At 51.3% G+C, this 22,035-nt stretch overlaps 8 protein-coding genes across 8 annotated transcripts; 3 read left to right on the top strand and 5 right to left on the bottom strand.

Annotated features, from left to right (window-relative positions):
- Window positions 1–237: 237 nt before the first annotated feature.
- Window positions 238–1,461, bottom strand: NECHADRAFT_90693 (uncharacterized protein; the record flags this gene model as incomplete). Its single annotated transcript, XM_003045737.1, has 2 exons — window positions 238–912; window positions 973–1,461. 2 exons carry the CDS (start codon window positions 1,459–1,461, stop codon window positions 238–240), a joined length of 1,164 nt encoding a protein of 387 aa, XP_003045783.1.
- A 509-nt stretch (window positions 1,462–1,970) lies between these two features.
- NECHADRAFT_34178 (uncharacterized protein) lies at window positions 1,971–4,176 on the top strand (the record flags this gene model as incomplete). Its single annotated transcript, XM_003046307.1, has 5 exons — window positions 1,971–2,086; window positions 2,153–2,271; window positions 2,467–3,284; window positions 3,335–3,564; window positions 3,621–4,176. Coding segments are annotated over 5 exons (1,839 nt in total), but the record flags the coding sequence as incomplete, so codon positions are not given.
- A 181-nt stretch (window positions 4,177–4,357) lies between these two features.
- NECHADRAFT_75986 (uncharacterized protein) lies at window positions 4,358–5,432 on the bottom strand (the record flags this gene model as incomplete). Its single annotated transcript, XM_003045736.1, has 2 exons — window positions 4,358–5,295; window positions 5,351–5,432. 2 exons carry the CDS (start codon window positions 5,430–5,432, stop codon window positions 4,358–4,360), a joined length of 1,020 nt encoding a protein of 339 aa, XP_003045782.1.
- A 784-nt stretch (window positions 5,433–6,216) lies between these two features.
- Window positions 6,217–6,601, bottom strand: NECHADRAFT_34373 (uncharacterized protein; the record flags this gene model as incomplete). Its single annotated transcript, XM_003045735.1, has 2 exons — window positions 6,217–6,271; window positions 6,318–6,601. The coding sequence occupies 2 exons, from the start codon at window positions 6,599–6,601 to the stop codon at window positions 6,217–6,219; spliced, it is 339 nt and encodes a 112-aa protein (XP_003045781.1).
- A 631-nt stretch (window positions 6,602–7,232) lies between these two features.
- NECHADRAFT_90691 (uncharacterized protein) lies at window positions 7,233–8,968 on the bottom strand (the record flags this gene model as incomplete). Its single annotated transcript, XM_003045734.1, has 3 exons — window positions 7,233–7,955; window positions 8,015–8,198; window positions 8,253–8,968. The coding sequence occupies 3 exons, from the start codon at window positions 8,966–8,968 to the stop codon at window positions 7,233–7,235; spliced, it is 1,623 nt and encodes a 540-aa protein (XP_003045780.1).
- Window positions 8,969–15,149: 6,181 nt separating this feature from the next.
- Window positions 15,150–16,373, bottom strand: NECHADRAFT_32672 (uncharacterized protein; the record flags this gene model as incomplete). The annotated part of the gene is made up of 1 exon (XM_003045733.1): window positions 15,150–16,373. The coding sequence occupies one exon, from the start codon at window positions 16,371–16,373 to the stop codon at window positions 15,150–15,152; it is 1,224 nt and encodes a 407-aa protein (XP_003045779.1).
- Window positions 16,374–18,032: 1,659 nt separating this feature from the next.
- NECHADRAFT_33361 (uncharacterized protein) lies at window positions 18,033–19,139 on the top strand (the record flags this gene model as incomplete). Its single annotated transcript, XM_003046306.1, has 1 exon — window positions 18,033–19,139. One exon carries the CDS (start codon window positions 18,033–18,035, stop codon window positions 19,137–19,139), a length of 1,107 nt encoding a protein of 368 aa, XP_003046352.1.
- Window positions 19,140–20,143: 1,004 nt separating this feature from the next.
- NECHADRAFT_33692 (uncharacterized protein) lies at window positions 20,144–21,742 on the top strand (the record flags this gene model as incomplete). Its single annotated transcript, XM_003046305.1, has 1 exon — window positions 20,144–21,742. A coding segment is annotated over one exon (1,599 nt), but the record flags the coding sequence as incomplete, so codon positions are not given.
- Window positions 21,743–22,035: the final 293 nt, after the last annotated feature.

The raw sequence follows: 22,035 nt of genomic DNA, 5'->3' as shown, positions 1-22,035 counted from the left end.
GCCCGGCCCTTGATGGGAACTGAGCCAGAAGATCGTCTTCCGGAGGGCAACCATCAAAAGTCCTACTCAGGACTTAATACAGGTTCCCTCAGTCCGTGTCCATCCATGCCTATCAAAAATTGACTCAAGTTCGTGAAGTTTGTTCTAAGCATCCTAAGGCAAACACAGCTTGATTTCCGGAGCAATAACACTTAAACTAGAGGCTCCATCTATTGTCTTTGTCGTCAATCCCTCGTACTACTCAGAGCTACCCTGAATGATCTGAACCAGCCCGTTCGGGGCATCTTCAGCAAACAAAAGCTCAGCAGATTCCATGCTCCTTTCAATCAAGTCTCTCCCACGCTTAAACATGTCCATTTCATACTCGGCAACAGCACGGTCCAAGCCGTCGCCAGTCCCAAACTCAAGAATCTTCTCCAAGAGTACCAGAGCGTCGTACATGGCACAGTTGACGCCCTCTCCAACAAATGGAGTTGACACGTGGGCTGCGTCTCCAATCAGAGTGACCTGGGGGGCATGTTCCCAGTTCAGAGAGTCAGGGGCCATGTGGTAGAGTGGCCAGTAGCGAAAGCCACCCTCGCTGTTGGCGATAATACCCTTGAGCTCGCTATCCCAGTCTGCAAAGTATCCCGGCTGAGACAGGAAGAACTGTCGAGCCAGGGTGCCGTTATCAGCGACAAGGTCAACATTCGGGTTACCGACGGCAAAGGCATTCTCATCCACTGTAAGACCGAGATAGATGCGATATGAACCATCGCTCATTTGCTGAACGGCCAAATGCTTCCTCAAACCAAAAGCAAGCATGCTTCCATGGCCAACCCTGGCTTCGACTTGTCTGTAGAATGAGTTTCCAGGTGAAATCTTGCCTTCGATGTAGCTCTTACCAGAGTACTTAGGCTTCGCAGGCGTCAGCTACAGGGTGTTAGCCTTGCTCTCTAAGCGCGGCGTGAGGAGGAGTGGTGGGTAACTTACCAAGTGTCGGACCTTGCTCCAGGCTCCGTCAGCTCCAACTACCAGCCGGAAGCCGGTTGCGTTAGTCCCATCAGCAAAGTGAAGGACAACGTTTCCCTCAGAATCCCTTTTTACTTGTGTCACGGCTTTGTTCCACTGGATCTTATGTGAAGGAATCGAGTTGAGCAGAAGTTTCCGAAGTTGAACTCGGTCAATCTCGGGTGCATCTCGATCCTCACCGAACTTGACGAGCTGCTTGCCCTTGTCAGCGATTTGGGCCACAGTTGCATCACGACGAGCGAGCTTCTCAAACTCGGCAGATAAACCTCCACGCTTAAGAGCTTCTTGTCCTGTCGCTCCGTGGATGTCAAGGGAGCCACCTTGTCCGGGTGGCGAGTTTTCAGAGATGTTGCGTTCGTAGACAACGTAGTCAATGTCGTTACATTCGAGAAGGCGGGCTAGAGTGAGACCACTAGGGCCACCGCCAATGATTACGATCGTAGGTGCCATGGTGAGTAAAGTAGCTTGTTCGAGATAGTGTATAAGACTATGAGATAGTTTAGAGACCCTATGAAATCTAGAAAAAATGGCGGCAGTTATTTAATAAATTCACGATGGGAAAACAGTTAAGATTGTCGCCTCTGATTGGACAAGCCCGGATACTAGAGTCCGTTAGTCGCGGTGTAAGGTCCGAGTCCAACGACCGTGAGTGGTCGCCCTCGGAGGATGACGACCTCCATTCCGAAGCTAACTAATGGCATCGACCGTAAGCAATCCAAGCCTTCCTCTCGGAATCCGGAAACTCTCTCCTCTTCAACACATCGACTGGAGACCCCTGGAACAGACATGAACGACAACGCATCTTCTGCGGGCTCAGATTTGCCCCGATTTGCTGTGAGTATGCCATTCTAGGAAGAGGAATACCTAATCCTAATCACAAGAGCAGTGTGACTTTTGTCGCGAGAAGAAGATCAAGTAGGTCGTCCATTCTTCCTCATGTCACGAACGAGTAGCTAATCGACTTGATCAGATGCTCCAAAGAACTCCCTAAGTGCACCGCGTGCAAGCCATGGCCTGGAAAGTGCATATACTCGAAGCACGGGGCATCCGTAAAGAGCCGGGCCCCGAAAGGCGGGTGAGTGATGCTGTCAAGCTTAAGTTGGCAATAAGCTTAACAGTCACGAAGGGACGGCGAAGAAAGGCAGCCTCAGCCTACAAAGGTATCAGAACCAATCAGAGTCGAAGATAGACTCCAGCGTATCGAGAGCAGTTTAGAACTTCTGACCAACTCTGTAAATCAGCTACTCGCCATCTCTGGCAGTAGGCCGGCACCTCCTCGCCGTAGTACCTCTAACGAGAGAGGTGACCTGGCCTCTGCCCCCGAAGCTGAACGAGGGCCACTCGAACAAATACACACATTCTCATCCCTGGACGAAGCGGCAAGAATACTGCAGTCCTTCCAGGATGAATCAAGCCCTTCACTTGAACATCAGCAGGCCCAGTCAAGCCTTCAAGGCCTCTCTGATGTTCTCACCAATATCTCACTTCATTACGGAACAGTCGATGGAGCCGCTCCGGACAGTAAGTTTTACATACCAACTAAAGAAACAGGTTATGCCTTGATGGGCCAGTTCTTGAAGCACTCTGAACTTGGAGATTTCATGTTTCTCACGCCCTCGGATGACATCTTGCGTCAGGTCTTGTTTGAGCCGGAGACCGTTTTCGCCAAGGCGTGGGTTGTCTTTGTTAACTACATGCTCCTGACGCTGGCGACTGGGAGTGGACAGCATACCGACGCCACCAAAACTTTCAAAAAGAACATGCGTCTGGCACTGGATGATGCGAAAATCTTCCTTGAACCCAGTGAGGTCAACATACAGACCTTGATCTTGTTGGCCCTTCATGGAGAGGATTTTGCATTACCTAACATGTCTTGGATGCTTACAGGACAAGCTTGCCAACAAGCTCAAGTGCTCAGATTGCACTTAGTCACCAACTCGGACACCTCATCGCCGGAGCAGCAACGCCGGTTATGTCTATTCTGGGCACTGTTCATGGCGGACAAGTCGTGCTCGTTGGCATTTGGACGCCCAGTGTTTCTCCCTACAGAGTGGTTTCAGAATGTGCCGCTGCCACAGTTTGGATATCTTCAGCAGTTTCATACCCATCAGTCACAGGACCAAGCAGCAACATCGGCATTCGGGGCGCACTTATTCCTTCAAACTATCCACTTCGCCAAGTTGATAGGATTCATACAGGCCCCGAAGGGAGTCAATTCAGAACGAGAGATGCTGAATAGTCTACTGGACAGCTGGTATCAGCAAACGTCCGAGGTAGGTTTCTCTTGCGGCTTTGAGGGATCATATGACTGACAATCTGTAAGCTTCTTTCTGAAGCTCGGGACTCCGAGGCAGGAAGCCACAACACGGCCCAGTGTCGTGAAATGTCCTTGGGTATTCTTTCTATACAATTCCGGTACTTGACTGCTTGCATCATTCTTCAGGGTTCCGACTCGGGGAATGAAGGGTTACGAACTTCCTATGCAAGACAAGCGATATCCCTGCTTCTAAATACGGTCTCCAACTGGAGCCAGGTCTACAACCCAGCAGTCTGGTAATCAATCGTGCCGATGCCCATTTAGTACACGAAAGGCTAACTTGTTGAACAAGGGAACTTCTATACTTGCCATTCACTCCGTTTTTCGTCCTATTCGGGAATATCATGAGAGACCCGTCAGCTTCAACAGTACCTCAAGACCTTGAGCTGCTAGCAACAACCAAAACGTATTTCTCCCGGATGCGTACACAACTTTGTGTCCTTGCAGGCGTTACGTCCAAGCTCGAACAAACTGCTGGAGTCTTCCTAAATCTTGCACGAGAGCATGCCAAAAAGCCTAGATCTGCATCTACGGCGAGCCAGGGGCTACAGGATGGCATGGCGGCCCCGCTACCCCCAACAATCACGGACCCGGGGCAAGCGGGCTTCTCGTTTGACAACGCTGAAGACAGCCAACAGGGTCCAGTTTTGGGCGACGTAGATGTTGAGGCATTTTTACACTGGCTGCCGCAAAATATCCCCATGCAGTCGACGGCAGATGTTGACATGGAAGAGGACTTTGGGGGAGCGGCTTCGAGTCAGGAGACCCGCGGCTTAAAGCGAAGCATTGACAGCACCTTTGACTGGTTCTCCTGGGACACGTACTACGCTAGTGGGACATTCTTGTAGTCCATTTACTACTTTTCCTCTAAGAGATGCTCCATTTCTGCCCAGTCTTAAAGTACAATGTAGCAAGTATGTTCAATTTGAGTTATGGTAATAGCTTTAGTCTATATCTATTTACAACACTCGGGAAGAAAATAGCTATACTTTCTCATTTCGATTGCAGGGATACGCGTCCAGTGCGTATTTACTCAGTAGGAGCAGGCGGGTCAGCCACATAATGCTGGGCAACGAAATCGACGGCGGTGTAAGTCCCTGGAGCACCCTCCTCGACAGAGTTGCCAAAGTACAAAAGCGTGGCGGGTTGGAATGGATCCGGGGAAGCCATGGAATAGAACTGGCTAAATGGTGTGCCCCCCGTTTCGTGGCATCCAGGAGTACACTCGCCCCGCGGCGCGTTGCACACCAGAGGCTGACCAGCGACGGGCTGCTCGCAGGTCACGGGTTTGAACCAGGAAATGGTCGGCAACTGGCAGGTCACCAATGTGGGCGGGAAATAGTCGCTGGGTCCATAGGTGACACAGATGTATTTTCCGTCGGTTTGGCGCAGATAGTTGGTGCAGGGCTCGACGGTGAAACCCATGGTAGAGTAGCCGCTGGAGGTTGTGCTGAGGAAGAGGTTGTTGCCGTGTTGACCGTTGGTCAAGATCACTTGGTTCCCTCCACTGCCCTGAACGACTGCCCTGAAGATTGGGTTGGGGTTAGGGGTAGCGCAAGCGTCCACAGAGCTGGAGGAAGTGGAAGCAGCCTCGGATGTGGAGGACTCTGCAGACTCTGTCGTGGGTTGGGTGGTTGATCTGGAAGTCGCAGACTCAGTTACCGAGGTAGAAGAAGTAGACTCAGTTGCGGAGGTAGACGTAGTGGATTCGGTTGAAGACACAGCGGTTGTGGATTCAGTAGAGAGTGTGGTCGAATCAGCACTAGAAACAGTAGCCGAGGCGGTTTGGGAGATCGCGGACTCGGTCGAAGATGCAACTTCGGTAGTTCCGCTTGACTCTGTCGACTTTGAAGTCTCGGACTCGGTTTCGGCAGATGATGTCTCTGTGACCGTGGATGATAGCGACAGCTCAGAAGAGGTCACCGAAGTCGAAGCCTCCGACGACACAATCACGACCGAAGAAGAACCTGTCAATCTTCGATTAACAAGATGTATCTGCACCATGAAGCATTCTGTACTCACCCGACTGTGGCTTGCATGGCGATGCAAGCGACTCGGCCGAGAAGAGGCCCAGAGCCAAAGAAAGAAGGACACCAGAACGCATCGTTGGGCAATTAACGAGAGAATGAGACGAACGATGGCTGAACTAGAAGAAATAGCCCGCCATGGTTTTTTAATAGTTTTTGATGGCTTGGCACAATAAAGGGGGCCGTGGTTGTTGGTTGTGCTCAATCTAAGCGGATGGGTCTTGAGATTCAATGGTCTCTGCATTCGCATCCGTGGTTGGTTAGCTGTCATCAATAGCTCTCCTTAACCGCAGCTGAGGTGGGCCAACACGATTACAACATCCAGGGCCAAGCAAATAGTTTGTTTTCAGCCCCAGTCGCTTCGGCCGGGACGGAAGATACGGCTTTCCAAAGGCAATCAGCGCACTCGTCGCCAGCACTCAGGGCTTGGGTGAAACAGCCGAAGATGCATGCAGAGCCTTCTTAACCACCTATCTAACTTACTCTTCCATCTCAACGTCTATAGCGGTGTTCTGGCTCAACTATCCTATCAAGTGCCGGACTTCAACTATAATCAATCGTTGGACAGAACGAGACCTCCATGTTGGCTGCTGGCGACGAGACGTCACTTTCTTGAATGCCTTACCATTTTTAGGACCCTTCTTCTTTAAATGGACCGTATTCTTGACATTTTTCCCTAACAACTCTTTTCTTTCCCTCTGACCTTGTGTTAAACGTTCGTCGATCTCGAGCTCCCACTCGCATCTCAAGCTGCAACATCAACTTTGAGGCCTTGCTCGTTTCTGCAGTTAAGGGCAAATTTGTCCACCCTGCCCTTAATCCCATCCAGTCTGTTAACACCTTGTATCATCTAGCTTCCTCTTAAAAGTCCTCGAGCCGATACACAGAGTAGGAGGGCTCTTCATATGGATGGGCGCTAGGAAATTATTAGTAGCAACGCAATTATAAGAAAAATCACTTACTTTTTCAGAGCTTTCACTGCATTCCTAGCAGCCTCTTCGCCCACACAAATAGTTTCAACCCTGGCTTCTTCAACTTCCTCGAGCTGGCCAACTTGTCCAAGATGTGGCTTGGCTGCGTCGCCTGGGCGAAATTGGCCAGTCCCTACAACAGTCCAGCAACACTCGGTATAATTGCCGGGTCCGGGGTAGCGACCTGCCCCAGCTGCGAAAATGGCCTCTTTACATTTTGCCAGTGACAATGTGGGCACATTGAAGACAAGTCTGAAGCGAGTAACGGTCGTCATTGTGATAAGCTTGCTGGTGATTGGATTTCGAAGGTTTAACAAGCTTGGGGTGTCTTTGTTGGAAGCTCAGAAGGCGGGGTAATGGCCCTGCGGAGGCTCACATGGGCGACGGCTAAGCGATGGCTGAGTGACGGCTAAGCGATGGCTGAGTGACGGCTGAGCCAGCGTGAGTAAAAGAGGCGACGGACCACGTGTAACAACCGTCTAGATTCGTGGCGGATGAAAGAGAACACAAGACAGCATTTATAGATTTTCTTCCCATGATCAAATGGAAAGCAAGGCAGGCCAAGTCATATCCCACAAAGAGTCTACCATTAACCAAGTTGGACAAATTGATAATCACGTCTTTTAATGTAGCTTCTTTATCACACACATCACACTCAATGGACAACGGTCAACAAGCCATGGACAAAACCGATCAATAAATTGCACGGAACTTGTCACTACTACATTTACAACCCTGGCCAATCCCAGCTCAACCTCTTCTCTTGCCAATCACCCATGACCCCAAACCGAGAGCAGTTGCAAGCCACCACCAGTATCTTGAGACTCCCCGGAGACCCGACTCCTTCGCCGGTGACAAGTCCCTCGGCGAAGTCGGAGACGACGACACCAATGGGGCCACTTGGCTTCAGAGTGGAATCTTGGCTTTGATGGCCTTCGCCTTGATGTCCGCCAGCTTAGACTCGGCCTCAGTTAGTGCCAGTTCTGCGGCCGTGGCCTGTGACTGGGCGGTTGACTTCTCATTGATTAGAGTCGTGATCCTTGCATCCCTCTTCTTGATTGTATTGCTCTGTTCCTCAGTTAGGGTAGTGGCATCGGCAAGTTTCTCCTGAAGCTCCTTGATGGAAGCCTCAAGCTTCCCTTTGGCCGTGCTGAGTTGATCATACTCCTTGGTCAACTTCTTATACTCCTTGTTGTGCACTTTCAACTCGGTTTGAAGGCGCGAGATGGTGTTCTCTTGCGCGACCTTCTTCTTCAGAAGCTCGTCATTGTGTGCATAGAGATCTTTAACCTCACACTGCGCATCGGACAGATCCCGCTTGAGACAGTCGACTTCGGCTTCCGCAGCTGTAAGCTTGGCTTGGGTGTCCTGCAGTATCTTGCGGGCTTCCTCATCCCCCAACTTGTCTTTGGCGATATCACTTCGAAGCTCTTTGATCGTCTTGCGGAGCTCGTCTGCATCTTTACGGGCCTGGGCGAGGTCCTTCTCCAGCTGCTCAGCCTTGGCTTTGGCACTGTTACGGTCAACAGTGAGATCCTCTTTCGCCGTTTCGAGGTTTTTGATGTTCGCCTGCGCAGCGTCGAGCTGATGAACAAGGGTGTGGTTGTCGGCATCCAAGGCAGCGAAGCGCTATGGACGTCGTTAGAACAATGCTAGCATACAACAAGAGACAGGGGCGTGTGACGTACATCTTGAGCATACTTGGCCAGGTAGCCGGCTTGGTCCACAAATGCAGCGGTATGAGCCAAGGTTTCAACGATGTCCTTGGGGAAAGGCAGAGGGCCAAGAATACGGGGGAGCGAAGGCTGAGGCTGGGGCAAGCGGACTTCGACCTGCTTCTTCTCTGGAGTGGGCTCGGGGGGGTTAAAGTCGCTAAGCGATAGTGTAAGCAATGGGAAATACAATACAAGTCAGAGGGGGCCATACTGAGTGTGAGCTTGACGCTCAATGATGGCCGAGCGGATCATGCTGCCAACATCCTCGCCGTGGCTGCCCTCCTTGACATGGACAGAAAGTTTGTCAGTCTTGGCCTCCCAGGTGCAGCTGATATCGTAGTACGACTGGTAGGAAAACTTGACGACGTCGGTGTCAATGCCAGACACAGACTTTTGGACCTCATTGCGGAAGGATGGGTCCTTGAGCTTTCCAGCTGAGTCCTGGGTGTACTGCCAAAGGGAGAGGATGGGCTTGTTCTCTCCGAAACCATCAGGAACAATGAAGATGGCCGGCTCATCCTTGGCGAAGTGCATCCAGCTGAACTTGCCGGTCCAGATGCGGGTCGTACCGGTGAGCTCTTCCTTGGACTCCCAAATGCGCTGGAGAGGCAGGGGCTTGCTGATTCCGTTTGAGGGGTTTCTCATGACGACGCTGAGGGACTTGTACGCTTCCTGAGTTGTAATAGTAAAGTTGTACCAGGCGCCCTTCAGAACGAAGGTCACATCGGTGGTCTGGGTCTGAGTGACGGAATCGACAACGATGGTGTCAAACCAGTTCTTCTTCTTGTTGCGTTGGGCATCTTCCGTCCACTGAGAGAAGAGATAGACGCTATCGCCGACACGGACCGGGCCGTTGGGCAGGACGATGACGAAAGTCTCATCCTTGGCGTAGTTGTACCAGTTGAGCTTTCCTTGGTAGACGAACATTGTGAATGCTGAGACGTCTTTGTGACAAGATTGAAGTGTGGTTTGTGTATTAGGGATGAAAAGATGTGAAGGAGATGTTGTTTGGAGTGGAAAGAGGATTCCTGTTCAGGAGGTGACGAGGGGTTTTATATCCTACGACGGATGTCCAGGTGCTCAAATCTTTCATGTAGTCTGATGGTGACTTTCTGGTGTACAAGATACAATAACGTCGGTTTCAACCATTACATGTCGTGTTTGGAATGTATCTGTACCATTTTCTACGTGTATTTGCCAGGTAGCATCCAAAGGCGAGGCCGCCAGTTGTGACTAGTCCAGCGGTTAAGGACGAAATAGGACGAATAGTCGAACCTCAGCGCTGCCAAATAAGACATACATACCATAGTGTTGCAGCCACTGAGGAGGCGATAGTCAGCGCGTTACAGGGGGTTCGGCTCAGCTACAACTCTGGCTAGGCTCTGGCCAACCACGCCCGAAACTGTTCGAATCAAAAGACGAAATTTCTTTTTTCCCAGCTGGCTCAGATCAAGCCCCATCAGCCGCTCTGTTCGAGGAGGCTTAAAAGATTTGGCTGATGTTTCATTCACCGGCAGTGCTAGTTTCTGCCATCTCTTCAGCCGTTCTTGTGGCTTCTCCTAGCGTCAAGCATAATAGAATCAGTAATAACCGATTATGCATTTAATCTACTTAGACTGAGATATCTTATCAATACATACATGATGCGCTCTTAGTGTATAGTTATTTGACCTTTAATTAATACAATTCCTATATTTTAACTGATGAATCGTTTTAGTCTGGCGCTTACAGATTCCAACGGACCGAAGCGCCCGCTATTGCATGAACTCAACGTGCGGAGACACCACGGGTTCTGGACCCCAGTAGGATTAGCACGTTTGACCGGCCGAGACATCCTAGTTGAGACATGCAGGCGGGGAAGTCGTCAGCGCCGGCCGGTGAGGACGCGAGGGGTAGAATGCTGGCTTGAGAGGGGATCCTACAGTCTAGGCCAAGGTGACATGCTGTTCTAGACTTTGACGACGCCAAAAGTGTGGCAAGGAGCTGGTACAATTGCAAACAACTATCGGATAGAAAGAAGAAAAGAAGTACTGGGCGGAATGATTGGCCTATCTAATAGCACACTCGACTTTTGACTATCTCATGCCGAGAAAAGCTACCATGACGCTTGTCCGAATTGGCTTAAAAATGCCTTCGTTGAGTTGCGCCACCTCTCATGTATGGTCAAGATTTCTCGAATGCAGACATGTGAAACTAGGGAAAACAACATATTGAAACACAACCAAGTGGCGGCACCTTGGGGCTGGCTGAAGAGACGGTAGGTCCTTCAGCCAGCCTCAGTATCTAGCCATGTCTCACGACCGGTTCGCAATGCCAATCAGCAGAACTACTATGACATGGCTGCCAATGCTCATCTTCTTTGTACTTGTCACTCTGCGTAAGCTAGGCTAGGTATTGCCCACCCTCCGTTGAGTTCTGCAATAGTGGTCTAACGTTCCGAAAGACCAAAGGTGGGGGATGTGGTCAACTATGTCCCTGCGGGACTCGGCACTTGGTCTCAGTGACCATCTCAGACATGGAGACGACTCTGATCAGTCATGAGGCGAGGGCCGCAACACCGGCAAAGCGATGCGTAGAACTATGCTCCCGTCACTGGCCTTGCTTGTCTGTCAGGATGAACTAGCTCTACTAAAGTTAGCTATATGAATGAGTTTTTGAATATCTTTAAAAATAGATAGAATAATAGTGAGATTCATTCTAGTAACGGTTGGTGAAAAGATCTTAGGCCTCTGGTCGTATATACGACGTTATGGCTCCAGTGCCTCACTTTGTTCATTCCAGCCAAGTTGAAAATCCAGCTACCGGCTCGTCACAGATGATCAAAACTGTCAGGCTCTCAACAAAAACGATGATTGTTTCGTGATTGACTATCTAGATGGCATGTTGAGACTGTTCCAGATGCAGCCCAGAGCCGCGTGGCTCAAAAGAAGTCGTCAGCCCGCCACTTGATCAGCCACGCCGCAGTGGCACGAACTAGCAAGTTCCAGAGTCACACTCCTTACATAGTCACACTTTGGTGTTTTCGAGCATCTTCTCCCTTGGTTGACGGCATTGAACCCGAACCAGTCCACCGTTCTAGAATGTGCTTGCATGTCAAACTTGGTTTCCTTCGAGTGTGTCTAGAGAATAGTTTTGTAGCTCCCACTTTACATCAGTAAGAAACCAACAACTATTGGAGGGAGTCATTTGAATGCCATTCATGTCATGATGAAGCCAAATGCTGAGAGGTCCTGTTTGGAACCGGATAGTCCCATAATTGCCGACATGGCGCCATCAGTTCTATCACGGTCCCAAGGATAGGGCCAACAGGTGGTCGGCTGTAATACAGAAAAATAGGCCGTTAGGCCACCCAAAAGGTAGGGGGCCTAATTGGCTCTATTTACTGTACGACATCGGCGTAATATTACGCCGCGATTGCACATCGCCTGCATCGACCTAGCTGCGGCTGAGGCCTGAGGCTGAGAAACACAACTCCAACAGCATCGATCGATATTGCTTATTCCTTAAACCATAGGCCATTCCCAGGCCAGCCATAGAGATGGACGATACTGATTCGACTCTAGCTGACGATGTGGAAGTCATCAACATCGCGTCGCAACAGGTAACGCAATGCCGGTACGTTCGTATCTTGACACCCCTCATTGTTTCCATAATACTCATTGATAATGCCACAGCGACCGGTGCCAAGATAATGACGAGATATATCAACCCTGGACAGTAGTGGACGTAGCTGAACGGCAAGATACTGCCAGCAACGACGAGAACAGTCTTGTCGAGATCTCCAGCGGTAGGTCAATCCCGCGTTCAAGCTTGTCCGTCTGTAGTTGACATTGAATAGTTTCAAGCCCTCTACACGTCCAGTTCAGTGATCTTGAGATCACTGCTATCCCACAGCCCCGGATCCCTTGGCCTTCGAGCCTGCCTTGGTTCCAATTTCAAGATCGTTATTTCAACAGTAAGCCACACTTGAAGATCCTTCTAGGAAGCAAATCATTGATGAATAACCCTACAGACATCGCATTGCGAGCCATGCTCTCCAAAGAGTTGAACCTCAGGCCTGATGCCACCAGCAGGGAGATAGTGTCGAGAATGAGACTGTCCCTCATCTCACAGAAGTACTCGCTCACAACAAAGTCCGGCTTCAGTCGTGCGGTTAGCAAGGCGAATATGATTATGCCAGAGCAGTTTGATGGACAGAATGCCGATCGAATCAAAGCACTCATCGGTGCCGATCCGCTCGAGGCAAAGATGCAGGAGTTTCAACTCTTTGCGTACCAGCTCTCCAACAGTCTCATTGAAGATGAGGATGACGAGTTTATTGACGACAATGGTAAGTATACCAAGATCATTGAGATATTCAGAAACATAGGCCTGCCACAAGCTGTGTGGAAAGACTTGTTCTCCAAAAGCCGCAATCAACCGACTGGTAAAGCGTTCATCGAAGCACTCTTTGAAGCTGCCGTCAACACCCAAACACTCGACATCTGCGAGACACTTCTCGATACGGGGGCGAATCCAGACAAGATTATTGATACATGGGCAATGGGATGTCTTGCCCGGCCGCTTCAGCTCAGCATGGATTGCCGCGTAGGGGATGTGGATCTCGCACGTCTTCTGATTCGGTTCGGGGCGGGCGTTGACCTTGTGACGGAGGAAGACCCAGAAACAGCCTTGTTCAAGGCATGCAAAGAGTGCACAGCTGAAGCCGTGCAAGTATTGGTCGAAGCTGGGGCGGACATCATGCGGATGGATTGGAACGACAACTTGTTGACGCCCGACTCGGCTCTTACAAACGCAGTTGATGCGGACTGGAGAATGGCCCATATACGAGATGAAGAGGAGCAGGCCGACTTGGAGAGCTCTGGGAGAGATCTACCTGGTCTGAAGACTCTCAGATACCTTTTGACCCTGTACGACCAAGGACGGCATCATGACCTCATCCAAGACGCCTTCATCAGAGCGGCCGCTGAAGACCGAAGGGACATGCTCATGGACCTATTGGGGGATGGTGCATGCATCAACGAGAGATCGCTTGATGGTCACACGGCTCTCATTGCCGCTGCGTGGCGTAGCTACCAAGGGAGCAGCTCGCGGATGGTTGAGATGCTACTGGATCTTGGCGCAGAAGTCGACCTCGCCATGCCGGACTCAAACATCACAGCCTTGCACATCGCCGCAGCCGAGGGCGACGAGAAGGTGACAAAGGTTCTCATTGCGCATGGAGCATATATCAACGCCATTGCCGTCAATATAGAAGACGAAGACCGACGCCTTCTCGGCTCACATTTCGAAACGTCCGGTGTTGGCGCGGACGCTTTATGCGAGATGAATGCCTGCCGGACGCCGCTACAATTTGCCTTGCTTAGGAACAAGATCAAGGAGTCGCGTTATACTACGCCCAAACGCGGAGGTGCAGCCCTGGCTTTGGTCGGTGCTAGGGCCTCTCTCAAGTGCGGTGATGTTGCGAGGGCTTGCTGTTTCGATAACACTGATCTGCTACGCGAGCTACTGTCCCGCGGCGCCGATGTGAACGAGTTGGACTTGACTGGGCGCTCCGCATTACAAGCCTGTCTCGAATTTGGGAACGCGAATCTAGTTGGCTGCCTACTCAAGGCGGGGGCAAGTTTCCGCGGGTGTAAATTGCACTCCGTCATGGAGAGCGGTCGGCGTGATGTTGTGGAGATGCTCATCAGAAATGGAGGCGGCGCGGTCAATGGCAATGATTCCGAGTGCTCACTTCTTGAGGCTGCTGCTTCGAGCCGAAACTGGGACCTGATGGTATGGCTTATGGAAACTCACCATGTGCCATATGATCAAGGTGCGTTATGCGCTGCTATTTGCTCCGGCATTGGTAACGACAGGGATAACGGCGGCTACCTCGAGGTGCTCCTACAAAGAAGGCCTGACGACATGGTAGGAGGAGATATGGAGGCCACAGCCTTGGGATATGCCGCTTTCCACCACCAGAAGTGGGTGCTTGAACGTCTCCTCAAGCTCAAGATCAGCGGATACTGTATCATCCCCGTTAAAACCGATGGGGACTGGCTTCATCTGGCAAGAGGGTACCCTCGGTTTCTATCCTGGGGATATGAGAAGCAGTTCTGGCGCGATCCAGAGATGGCTCGGTGCTCCGTTCTCGTGCCTACCATCCACGGCGGCAATTGGGGAACTGCACAACAACTGCTGGAAGCCGGTTTCAAACCGGACAGGCTATCTCTAATCGTGGCTATCCGAAAACAACCCATCGGGGCCATTGTTGATCTGACGAATCGGCTGTCACGGGTTGATAGGTTCGAGCGCGCCAGGAGCGACTTCGACACACCCCTTCAAGCCGCTGTTCGACATAGAAGACTCAACGTCGCGAGATTTCTGCTATCTCTCGGCGCTGACGCCAACGCTCCAGCGTCTGAGGGACTAGTTGCCGACAATGACTGGTCGGACCCAATCCTTCCACGTACTGCCCTTCAAGCCGCTGTTGAGAATGCCGACGACAAAATGGTGGACCTACTCCTCAAAGTGGGCGCAAACATTAACGCACCGCCTGGGCAGGACTCTGGTGCGACAGCGCTACAGATTACGGCTGGAAAGGGGCACATGGATCTGGTCAAGAGGTTGCTAGCTCTGGGAGCAGATGTTAATGCACAAGGAGCGGTTTGGAATGGTAGGACGGCGTTGGAGGCTGCTGCTGAGGGGGGGAGATTGGATATGGTGCAGTTTTTGCTAGAGGCGGGAGCAGGGGGATATGAAGGGGCTATTGAGTTGGCTGAGGAGAGGGGACATGATGCAGTTGCACAGGTACTGAAACAGTGGAAGGAGGGAAAGATGATGGATGAAAATCAGTGTAGAAGCGGGCTTGACAACACGACACCCGGCTTTGATGACCCTGGCATGGGGGCGAGAGTCTAGCTTATGTATTGATGGGATGCGGGATCAGCCTATCAGCGTAACTTCTCGGATTAGAGAGCGGTCGGATACACTTGTTGGATACCGGAACAGATTGAAGGAAGAGTGTTAAGTCCACACGGCACGATCATCAATTTCTACCCGTGATCAATGCATAACTCAATTGACTATTCTGCTTAGCGTGAAACTCCCAACATAATCGATATCAAGACGATGAAAATGGGACCACAATAGGTGCAGTTGGCACCAGTGTAGCCAAAGACAGATGGGGCCAACTTAACCCATTAAAGTTGAGCAAAACAATCTGCGCGTACTGTATCTGTGTATAAGTCACAGTAATCGTCTTGGGGCTCGTCACTGGCCCGGGAGGCGTTACAGAAAAGGTCGGCAAAGGAGGAGCAGCCTTTCCCTCCACCGGCTTGAAGTTGGGCTGCAGCAACAGAGGCTTGCCCGGCTTGTAGCTTTCAATGGTAATCTCGGCCTGTACAGTCTCGACCCAGAAGGTAGAGTCCATCTGTACAGCATCTGCGTTGGGGCCCATGGCGGCGTTCTGTCCGACTAGGAAGGCAATGTTGGCTGTCCCACCACCGGGTTCGGTTGACGTAGACATTGTCGTGACTGCAAATGTGCTCGTCTCTATGATGTTGAGTTGACTGTTGATGTCGTTGAGGATTTGAGCTGGGTTGGTGAGGATGCCCTGCGTGATGGTGCCCTGGGCTACGAAGGGGGCGAGATCCTGCGGCAGGCGTGCTGTGTTCACATCCGAGGCCTGCTGACTAGCTTTTGGCTTGAGATCTCCAGGATTCCCGATGGTGAAGGGGGTGATGGATCGTGCGCCAATGTCTGGCGCTGACTTGACCACAGTGGGAGCGGGACCCTGGGCATTGATGGTGGTTCCATGCGGGATTGAGCCCAGGCGGACCAGCGTATTTCCCAACTTTGGGTTGGTGTCGGTCTGGGGCACATTCAGCCAGAAGCCAGTCTCGGTGTGGATGCCTGTTGGAGCACCATCACCCCTGCCTGTGACTATGTTGGTCACATCATTGACGGTTTGCAGATACGAGACTCCATTGAGGCAGATGTCATTTTGCTTCTCAAGGCCACGATTGGGAACTTTGCCAAGAGGTGCAGAAAAGGTAAGCTCCTCTTGTGTCAGATTTAACTCGAGGACGGAAACATTGGGAGGTGTAGGGGGAGCAGGGAGCACTGGGTTGGTGAAAGTGGTTGTTGTTGGTGCGACACTGTTTGGTCGGAAAATGGTGTTGAAGCCAGGCCCTGTGAAGGAACCGGTAAAGCTGGCCAGAATTCCTAGGGGAGGCGAAGGCTCGTCCTTTGGAGGACGAGGAAGAGGATCAAAATTGACTTCATCAAAGTGAAAACCTTTCGGAAGGTGAATCCCAGCATGAGACGACTGACTGTTCGAAGCCATGATGCTTGGTCTGCGAAGTGAATGATAGCTGGGTTGATCCAGTAGGCCTTGAGAGTTTGGTCAAGATATTAAATCATGCAACGCGAGATCCAATGAATGGTCTTATATTTACAAGCATGCCTTGACCAATTGGCACATTATGTGTCCGTGAGTATCTAGACTGGTATCACATGTCTGAGGGTAAAGCTGCACATCCTCACGCAGCTGGATCAGTCACATACCACCTTGAACTTAAACAACCTCCGCTGAAACCAAATAGGGTTACTGCTGCGGCCGGCTGAATACATAGAATTCCTCATCCGCCGTCTTAACGCCCACTAGGAGAAACATCTGACGGGTCTACAAACATCTAGACTGACGTTACATATCTGAGCTGAGAGCGTTACATCTTCAGTGGAGTTGATAAACCATACCTTGGTGGTTGCTGTGCTGTTTCTGTAGAGTTGCTTGGAAGCGCCCGCTGCCTGGCCTCCTCGTGGAGCCATTTTGACTCAGACACCAGACGATCTATACTAAAGTCAGATGGATATACTATTGTGGCTGGCTGAACATGGTAAAACTCCTCTTCTGCCGGTTTGACGCCCATGCCCAAATTACCTAAGAAAAGCCCTTCATGTGTCTACACGCATCGAGACCGACGCCACATATCTCATTTGAAAACGTTACAACTTCAGAAAAGCCGATCAGCCGTGCCTTGATCCGAGACAATCTGTACGAAACCGGGTAGCTATGATTCTGTGGCTTGCTGATGTAGGAGAATTTGCCAACTGCCCTCTCAATGCCCAGTGATCACGCTCAAAGCGGAGAGCTGAACCCGCTACGAAGCCATCTGCCCTGCGTCCACGCCGAGACTCCCCCGGCCACTAACGTCCAGGCTACGCTTATTACGGCCCGTCCCGGTGAACCTAGGCTGACAGGAAGCGGAGAAATGTTGGTTTCCATATCTCAGTAAACGGCACTTGGCTGAGAGCTGAAAATCCTGGAATGTGACCTGTACCGTGTGCGCCACGAACTGACTGCTCATGGTAGTCGGCAAGCATTGAACGGTCGGTGAAGCAACGCGAGCTTCCACGCGTTAAACCGCTTTCCCCAATCAGGGCCTGTAGGCAAGTATAAGAAACCGGGCTCAGGCTGATTGCTTTACTTCTGCAACTTCTTCAGCTTCAATACTTGCAAACATTTGTCCTACTCTTGACCATCATCAAAATGGAGCCAACTTTTCAAGGCAACCAGTTTACCCCAGGCACAGCTGCCTACAACCGTGCCAATGACCTGTATGCCACCTCTACCTACGGCAAGGTTCGCGACATGAACCCTGGAGAGATCCTTCAGCCTTCAAGCATCGAAGACATCCAGTATGTCGTCAAAGCCGCTGCTGCTAAGGGCCAAGCCATCGCCATTAGAACTGGCGGGCATCAGTACAGTGGCGCATGCTCTACCGATCCCAAAAATATCCAGTTGGACCTCAAGCCTACCTTCCGACGCCCCAATGTCGACCTCAACGTGCTGCGAGAAAACGACAAGGTCTACCTCAGAGCAAGTGTCAGCTGGGGACTTGCTGAGATCTTTGACTTTCTCAAGGACAATGGCGTCTTCATGCCGACCGGGCAGTGCTCCACAGTCCATCTTGGTGGACACGTCCAGACCGGCGGTTATGGAATGCTTGCACGCTCCTTTGGCCTTCTCGGGGATTACGTCCGTGAACTTGACATTGTTGACTACAAGGGCGACGTGGTCAAGGTGACCAAGGACAGTCATCCCGACCTGTTCTATGGCTTCCTTGGCGGCAGCCCCGGCAACTTGGGTGTCCTGACACACTTCAAGGTCGAAGTTCAAGATGACAAGAAGTACCCGAACTCCAAGGGTCTATGGCAGGCCTTCACCTATCGTCAAGATACACTCAAGGCCCTCCTTGATATTCTGGTCAAGAAGGGAGAAGACCCCAACTTTCCCCGTGGCTACGACTTTACTGTCAACATTGTCAGTAGACAGGCCAATCTGCTGGATCTGTTCCCGGGTTCCGAGGACGAGCTCAAGAAGAGGCTACCAGATGGCATCCACAACGGCAAGGACAACATTGCCGATGTGCTCAAGTTCAAGTACGCACTGATTGTCGTCTACGCCCAGTGGGTCAATGTTGGAGGAGAGCCGTACTCGCCTGACCTGTTCAACGAGATCAACAAGGTCCCGCACGAGTTCAAGTTTGGGAAGGAGGCCCCTCCAGGCACGCCAATGTCGGTCATCGCATCCATGTGGCTCTTCGGTAGCCCTCGCGAGTTTCCTTACCCCTACGTCAAGCGCACCAACAGCACCAAGTCTGTCGAGCTCTCGAAGACTGGCTGGTCGGATTGGTTCTCTGGCCGAATCAACGAGGTGATCAAGAACAAGAACAACGGCCTCTGGGTCTCATCTCAGCTGCAGGTGTACGGCGGCAAGCAATCAATGTTCCAGAAGAATGCGGGCAATGGCACGGCCTACTGCTTCAGGGACGCCACCTATAGTGGCACGTGGGATGTTTTCTATCAGGATACGGCGGAGAAGGCAGCGCAGGAGTGGCAGGCAGTAAATGACGAGGGTGCGAAGACGCACTTTAGTAAGGAAGATCGACGTGTTCTCTGGGGATCGTACGGAGACTGGACGATGAAGAAGGTGTGGCAGTTTTACTACGATCCTGTCACGTACAAGAAGGTACAGAAGATCAGGGGGACTTTTGATCCCAAGGGAACCTTTACTGCGAACCCATTCTGCGTCGAGGCATCGAAGTAGGGTAGCAGAGATAGCTCAAGCAATGTAGGGCTTTTAGTCATGACCAAATAGGAATCCTGACCTCGAGATTATTCACTCTGGGCCTCCTCAGTAGTCCTATAGGTGAATTCCGTAATTATTAGATGTTGGCCAACTTATCTCAGTGTTTGATGGGATAGAGCCTGTTTGTCTTAGATCCCACTCCTTGACGAGCGGTACCAGTGTCACTAGACCCGGTCCCAACAGCAAGTGGCAATTGCAAATGAGAAAGGGAACCAATCACCAACAACAGCAGAGAATTTAAGAGTGCCCAAGTCTCATGAGTCTCATGAGAGGATAAAAACAATTACCTCCGACATTAGACGCAGAGTGATGTCTGCCCATCCAAAGGGCGCACCTCATTGGTCGACTCTGAGTGGTAACGTTGATGGAACTGTCAGCCAACCAAACAACCCAAACAAAGGTTCCTGACTCACACCGACAGCCGAATGCCCGAATTCTCTCCAGTCTCTTTATTATTTGGAATTCCAGGTTTCAAATAAGCTTATTTATGCGGCCCGCCTCACGATGATGACGTTATCTCATCTTATGCTCCCCAGCGCTAATGAACCACAATCCGTAATCCTTGTGGCTGAGCAGGAGACGTGAATGGTCACATCAAGGACCCACAGTAAATTCCAAATTCTTTTCGGGGGGGGCGGAGCTTAGGTCGAGGCGGAGTCGTCCGAGCAACCCCTGGTCATCATCACCAGAGCTTCTGCTTTGACAAATATCAAGGTGATATATAAGGCTGAATAGCATCTCGTTTGTCGTGTTCTTGTTTTTGAAGCAGATACAGCTCAAGTGCAATGTCCAAGTCCGACCAGCTCTCACCACCCACGGCCTCGGAAAGGGGTTCCGCCTCTAGTGTCAGGTCGCGACGAAGTCACACAAAGTCGCGACACGGCTGCGCGAGATGTAAACAGGGCAGGAAAAAGGTAACGACTGTCCTCCACAGAACTTAGACCATTGGCTGATTCGAGTAGTGTGACGAGCGCAGACCGCAATGCTCGCGATGTGTGGACAGAAACCTCCCTTGTGAATACACGCGCCCTGCCAAGGTGGTGCGGAATTTGGACTCGTCTCCATCACCTGCTAGCAGCGCCTGGAGCCAGCTTCAGAGCCTGACCATTCCTAGCCCCAACTACGCACACTCAACTGTCACTTTGGGATCGACATCGAGTGTTTCTCCAAGTCTATCTCCAGCTCCTCCGAGCATCAATGTTGACTTGGAGTTGCTGCAAGCCAACGCGCAACAAACAAGCAATCTCGACGCGACAGAGCTCGAATTGCTGAGCCACTACCTCTCACACACGGCCCGCTCACTTGCATTCGACAGCCAAGACCTCTACGCGCTACAAGTTGGCTTCCCCAACCTCGCCTTCCGCAGCAAGCCCGTTATGAGCTCGATTCTTGCACTCGCAGCTGTATGCAAGTGTAACGACATGATCGTGCAGTCCGGTACTCGACAACCTGACCAAGATCAACTCCAAAGACTCCTGACTCTCGCGGATGAGCACCACAGGGAGTCGCTACGCCAGACACAGGCCGACATTCCGTACGCCGACCACTACGATCACATCGTGGCGAATGCACCATTGATGGTGCTCTATGCCTCGGCCAGCCGCTGCGTCCGTATACGGCTTGCCCAGTTCTCCACTCAAGATGACGACTCATGCTCTGATTCGGACTCGACTGAATGGCAATGGATGTCCCTCATCCGAGCAGCTCATTCAGCGTATACCGGACTCCCAAGCCCAAAGCAAGGAGCTGAGCCCTCACAGAATTGGACCGAGGGTCTTTCAACGCCCAGTTTTACCCACCAATCGTTTGCCAGCGAGACCGCCTTAGCCGAAGACGGACCCAGCAGGCAAACAAGAGATCTTCTTCTCCCCATAATAGCAGCTACATCAGGAAACGCCCTGGAAAAGCTGCGGGCCAGAGCACACATGATCGAGCCCGTTGCCGACATGGCATCTTGGGAAGATATGCTCAACGGGGACGGTATCCTTCCACAACAGACCGAGTCATGGAGTAATGACATCCATGCCTGTTTGATGTCTCTGGATGTTCTTAGTGACATCATGAACGAGGTGTTCCATCCCAACTCGGAAACGTCGCCCTATTCCCTCCCAGACTCTCCACCCTTCGGCCAAGTGTCTGGCGTTTCACCCTGGTTGAGGAAGTATCTCAGCCGTGTAACTTATTCCTCGCCTTCTAAGCCATGGAGGAGGACCATCATGTGGTTCCTAAACCGGGTCCCAGCAGAGTATCTCAGCCTCGTCCAGACAAGTCTCGGCCTCGTCCCCAACGGTCAGATCGAACCTTGCCTTGACCCTAGCCTTGGGATGCAAGAAATCAATAGCGTGTCTCAGCTCGCTATAGACATCTTTGCCCACTGGCTAGTTCTTGTGATGCTGCTAGATGGAGTCTGGTGGATCGGCGGCATCGGAGCTTGGGAACTAGGACGAGTCATGTCTTGCATGGGCAATCAAGATTGGCTTGGTCAGTTTCAAGAGAAGAAGGAGGATTGGTGGCCCAAGAGTATATACAACATTGCAACAGAGATACGGAAGCACGTGTAGGGTCAGGGTCCCGATACACCCCTGTTGCGATAACCCATTCACACAGCTTTGTCCCAACGATTGAGAGGAGGAATGATAGACGAATACCCCATTAGATGATCAGCTTATAGAATTAATGAAGCCCAAGCTTAAGCCAAAGGCTCTATTGTCTCACTCTTCAAGTATTGAACACAACTCCAATCAACCATGAATGTTCCATCCTTTCTCTAGGACTACGTTCACATGACAAAACCATAGAGGCTGGGAATTTCTTAATGAACAGGGCAGAGCGGAATTACCAAACATTCAAGGCA

Source organism: Fusarium vanettenii (genome assembly GCF_000151355.1).
Source record: "Fusarium vanettenii 77-13-4 chromosome 2 genomic scaffold NECHAsca_18_chr2_1_0, whole genome shotgun sequence".
NCBI lineage: Eukaryota > Fungi > Ascomycota > Sordariomycetes > Hypocreales > Nectriaceae > Fusarium > Fusarium vanettenii.
This window is presented reverse-complemented; position numbering and strand designations above follow the sequence as displayed.